The 5,607-nt window shown below is 42.5% G+C and overlaps 1 protein-coding gene across 2 annotated transcripts in view; it reads left to right on the top strand.

The window, feature by feature from the left end:
• Nucleotides 1–5,297, top strand: part of hgfac (HGF activator) — a 12,024-nt gene extending 6,727 nt beyond the window's left edge. For both annotated transcript variants that reach the window (XM_080023450.1, XM_080023449.1), the window contains exons 10-14: nt 1,486–1,747; nt 3,035–3,174; nt 3,289–3,429; nt 4,113–4,255; nt 5,011–5,297. In XM_080023450.1, coding sequence (XP_079879576.1) covers nt 1,486–1,747; nt 3,035–3,174; nt 3,289–3,429; nt 4,113–4,255; nt 5,011–5,178 — 854 coding nt within the window. In that variant the 3' untranslated portion in view covers nt 5,179–5,297. The remainder of the gene's footprint in view (nt 1–1,485; nt 1,748–3,034; nt 3,175–3,288; nt 3,430–4,112; nt 4,256–5,010) is intronic.
• The last annotated feature ends 310 nt before the right edge of the window (nt 5,298–5,607 follow it).

Here is a 5,607-nt window from a genome sequence, read left to right as displayed (position 1 = left end):
CTTCCCCTTCGTCACTTTGATCTATAAAAAGATCTCGACAATCCCCGCGTGAGTTCATTTGGCAGATGATACCTTTAGTTAATTAATAGTTGAGCCCAATGAGCCCGCTGCAAATTATAGAGCTCACAATCAGCGAGCCGGGGTGTTTTTTTTCTTCCCCTTATATTCTCTCATCAAGAGCAGCACGACCATTTGGATGCCTTCACTTTGGGGCCCCTCGCTCAACTTCCATCATCGTTAGCGGCAGAGAAGCGATAATCGCTTGGCGTCCTAATTCCAGCCCTGTTCGTTCTCCCCCGGACGAAAAAACGGCAAAGCGCGCCGGCGCCCGCGGAATTATTCATAACGCTCGCGGAAAAACTTCGCCGGGGCAAACTTTTTTAATTCCGACAAGCGACATGTTGGTGATTAGGGTGACAGATGATGGTGGAGAGAGAGAGAGAGAGGGAGTGGGTGAGAGAGAATCTCCCAGCGTACCCTGAGTCACACTTCCTCCAAAAAAAAAAAGTCCAACTCCTTTGGACGTGGGCTGGGCTGAGGGGGGGGAAGCCTTCGGTGAGTCATGGTGAATCAACATGTAGCATCAGGTGGAGCCAAATGTTTATATAGCGAGTGGGACCGTTTGGCACGCTCGGCCCTGATGTCATGATGCTACGGGTATGCCCAGAATGCGGGGAGCTTTACCAACAATGCACGGCAACATAGCTCCACGGGCCCCGCCGTATGATTTGCACGTGCAGCATGAACGTGCTTGCCTTTCACAGGTTTACCATTTTAAATACTATAGGTCAGTGTTTCCAAACCTTTTTTCTGCCACGGCACACTTTTTCCAATGAGGTAATCCCTCGGCACAATACCCTCCTGTCAAGGACCGAAGACTCACAAACCTGCAGGGACCAATGAAGAGATTTCACGTTTAATGTGAAACTTGAGCTTGTTCTGATGAACTGTTCTGGCTGGAACACGAGGGATCATTTTGATTTATTATTATTTTTTACGTTGGAATTTGAAAAAAAAATAAAATAAAAAAGAAGCTTGTTTTGATGCTGAGAAGAGGTGGTGATGAGAGAAAATGACGAGAAGAGATATTTTGTGATAGAAGTGAATAATAATAATAATAATAATAATAATAATAATAATAATACTACATTTTATTTGTATAGCACTTTTCAGGGTACTCAAAGACATTTTACATCACATAAAACAAAATAAATCACATCAATAACCACCGACAAAAACAAGAAGACAGGAAAAATGGGCAGAAGAATAACAAATATACGTCAAAAGTCAAGTGGGAGAAAATGGAGGAGTGCTTCAGACATTTAAACTGGTTTAAAAAAGAGCGGAATGAGGTATAATCACAAAGTAGATCTTATTTGTAGTCAACTGGTAATAAAAAAGGGTGGTTTTCTGTCCTCATTTTCGTCCGTTTCCTTGACCCCTGTGAGGTTCTCTAACGTTCAAGCCTCTCGCTTCCTCACGCAGCCTCTCGGAGAGTCATCTCGTATGAGGTCCGGCCCGGCATCGTCCAAATCACCTCCACCCGGCTGGCCCGCCAGCCCGTGTGCGGGAAGAGGCACAAGAAGAGGCTGTCCATCGCCAGGGGCAGGATCCTGGGGGGCAACGCGGCCCTGCCCGGCACGCACCCCTGGGTGGCGGCCATTTACATCGGGAACACAGACTTCTGCGCCGGCACGCTGGTGGCCTCCTGCTGGGTGGTCTCTGCCGCCCACTGCTTCTTCCGCAGGTACGTCATGCACAGTTAGTTACATGATTGATTAGATCACTTGATTGCAATTATTGGCGCTCATCGTCACCATTGAATATTGCATTGAATGAAATGCAAACCGACTCACTATTGACTTTTTATGTTCCAATGTTCAATGTCAATAATATTAATAATAATATTTATAAAGATTCTGTCTGTCTGTCTGTCTGTCTGTCTATCTGTCTGTCTGTCTGTCTGTCTGTCTCTCTATCTATCTCTCTGTCCTTCTATCTATCTATCTGTCCATCTGTCTGTCTATCTATCTATCTATCTATCTATCTATCTATCTATCTATCTATCTATCTATCTATCTATCTATCTATCTATTTATCTATCTGTCCATCTGTCTGTCTATCTATCTATCTATCTATCTGTCCATCTGTCTGTCTATCTATCTATCTATCTGTCCATCTGTCCGTCTGTCTATCTATCTATCTATCTATCTATCTATCTATCTATCTATCTATCTATCTATCTATCTATCTATCTATCTATCTATCTATCTATCTATCTATCTATCTATCTATCTGTCTATCTGTCTGTCTGTCTGTCTGTCTGTCTGTCTGTCTGTCTGTCTATCCAACAATTAAATGATTGTTATAATTGTAATATATTGTAATATTGTAATAATTGGAGAATTTCAGAAACATTTCTGAAACAGAGTGGAATGGGGTCGTTTAGGGCATTCTAATTTGTATTAATTCAAAGTTTATTCAAGGCGGGTTTCCAACAACGCTCTCTTTTAGCCCTGTGGATGATTCCCAATGAACATCTCATTTTGTGTCTTGAAAACGCTCCATCCTGGAAAATCAGATCCAGATTCCAGATGAATAAATGGAATAGGTGGACCGTTATCCTCGGGCCTGGAGGTTTTTCCGAAAGCACCGTGCCTCTGACAGCTGAACAACGAGTCATAACCGACCGACCGCCCGACAATTTATAGACTTGACTTTGACCTTTCAACATTGCTGTTTTACGGACATATTTTTAGACAAGCTTCCAGCGAGGAGGAACACCTAAAAGAATAAATCAATCACTGGTACAAGACAGACAGACAGACAGATAGAAATTAGGAAAATCCGGGCAATATATACCTGAAAAATGTATTTACCTTTCGTAGATGTTAGATTTCCCGTGGAGCAGATTTTCTGACATCCGTATGGGAAACGAGGAACGAGCCGATTTATTCGCGTTCACACTGGGGATATGTCACGAAAGCGCCGATTGGTTGACTGACGTCGCCGTGTTCTCCGCTCCCCCCCGCAGCCCGCTCAAGTCTCAGATCCGGGTGGTCTTCGGACAGCAGAACTTCAACGTCACCGGCCCCAACACCAGGACGTTCGCAGTGGAGAACTACATCTTCCCCAAACAGTTCTCCGTCTTCAATCCCACTCTGCACGACATCGGTAGGAAGGGCGGAGTGCAAACACACGCGCACACACGCACACACACAAGGACTCATCCAGTCTAGGGGTTCAGGAATTTAGCGATAATTCTGATGTTGTTCTTTTACTCTGCAGTTCTGGTGAAACTGAAGAAGGAAAATGGCCACTGCGTGAGGAAAACCCCCTTCATACGTCCCATCTGCCTGCCAGACAAAGGAATGAGCTTCCCCGACAACTACTGCTGCTCCATCAGCGGCTGGGGACACATGCACGAGAGTAAGTCTCCACGGGTTGTTTCAGTGTCGCCGTGGCGCCGCATCGTGAAAAAGAACGATACCTTAATAAATAAAGAATATTGAGGCTGCTGAGAGACTTGCAAACAAAACACCGAGGTACTTCCACAAGACAAATGCTTCCTGAATTTAGCCCTAGGGAGCAATTAAGCGTTATCTCAAGTGTCCCACGACTACATTTCTCTGCATATGAGTTACTAATGCAGGGATCATCGCAGTATACATTTTAATTGAAGATGAATTGTCATACGAAATAGTTGTGATTCAAAGTTGTTTTATTTGTTTTACGCCACTATCATATAATGAGCTTATAGTAATAATACATGTTTACCTTTTCCTATTCCTAGAGCCATATATGGACATTGAAAATGGGAGCATAACGATTCAGTTAGATGGTTAATTTGTCTCAACCCAACTGATGGAAAATGCCCCAAATTTGCATTTTATTTGATGCAACATTCCTAAAATGGGTTTAAAATCTTCCTCAAATTTAGGTGGAAACATATGATTGTGGAATCTTAACGATTATCCAGAACGAAGCGGGTGTCTATACACTGCAGAGGAGTCTCAGAAGATGTAGAATATTTTCACTAATCTGCTCCTCGCGTATGGGCTGCACTCTGGGATGTCACATATTAATAGACGTCGTGTGTTTTTCTTCCCCAGAAGCGAAGGAGTACTCCACCCTGCAGGAGGCCGGGGTCAGGCTGGTTCCCCACCAGTCGTGCACCAAACCAGAGGTCTACGGAAACCACGTCACCTCCGACATGCTCTGCGCCGGAATCAACCACTGTGTGGATGCGTGTCAGGTGGGAAGGAGTTACTTGAATGCAAACTGCCACAATTTTACTTTTGTTTTATTGTTTATCGCGATATTTTAAGGGCAATTGTTTTATTGCCATTTTTTCCTTCTTTCTTGTTTATTTTAGGATTCTTTATTCTTTTTTAGGTTAATTGTCATAGTTGTTTATTCTAGGATTATTTCACTTGTTATTTTCTATTTGCTTCATTTTCAGGTTTATTGTATATTGCCAATGTTTTCTTGTTTCTTGTTTATTTTTAAGTTTATGTTATTGTCTTTCAGGTGACTGCATATTGCCAAATTTCTCGACGTTTGTTGTTTATTATAGGATTATTTTCTTGTTATTGTCAATTTTTCTTAGTTGAGTTTTCAGTTTATTGCATATTCCCAAATTTTTTTTGTTCATTTTTATTCCATTACTTTATTATTATTGCCTGTTGTTTTTGATGGGAGCTGCTGTAACACTGCAATGTCCCTCCAGGGATGAACAAAGCCTCCACCTATTTATCTACTACCAGAAAACAATCACACAGACAGGCTTGTTTTCTTTCTGCCATCTTCGTGGATTTATGTTTGGGTATTTCAGTCTGATATATACGTTATATACGATATATACGTGTGTGTTTGTGTGTGTGTGTGTGTGTGTGTGTGTGTGTGTGTGTGTGTGTGTGTGTGTGTGTGTGTGTGTGTGTGTGTGTGTGTGTGTGTGTGTGTGTGTGTGTGTGTGTGTGTGTGTGTGTGTGTGTGTGTGTGTCTTCCCAGGGTGACTCGGGAGGCCCCCTAGCCTGCATCAGGGACGACGTAAGCTTCTTGTACGGGATCATCAGCTGGGGAGAGGGCTGCGGCCGCTCCGGGAAGCCGGGCGTCTACACCAAAGTGGTCAACTACATGGACTGGATCAACTCGGTGATCAAGCGCAAGCGGACTTGAATATATAAGGGATTTAAAAATATTTGGTTTTGTTTGTATGGAGTTGCTTTGGAAGTGAAATCTTTTTTTTTTCTTTTATAAACTGTGAAATATTTGGTTGGCGATCGAATCGGAATAAACCACGACTGAAAACATTGCGTGTCTTTCCTAATAAAGTGGGCTACGGTTATTTTTTTGGTGAAACAGTTGCATCGTCCCGATTTTCTTGGAAAATTAAAGATACCGCAGGCCTACTTTTGATTGTTTGCATAACCTATAACTAATATATACAACAAGTTAAATGCAGTTAACTGCAGCAATGGATTCTGCAGGTTATTCTAATTTATAATATATATATATAATGATATAATAATATATTATCATAAGACTGCGAATAGGCCCTGACTCAGGACTCTGCTGATAGCATCCTGTGCACCACCAATCTTGTCA

Source organism: Zeus faber, assembly GCF_960531495.2.
Source record: "Zeus faber genome assembly, chromosome: 22".
NCBI classification, from domain to species: Eukaryota; Metazoa; Chordata; class Actinopteri; order Zeiformes; family Zeidae; genus Zeus; species Zeus faber.
The sequence above is the reverse complement of the archived record's forward strand: the minus strand, read 5'-3'. Positions and strand labels throughout refer to the sequence as shown.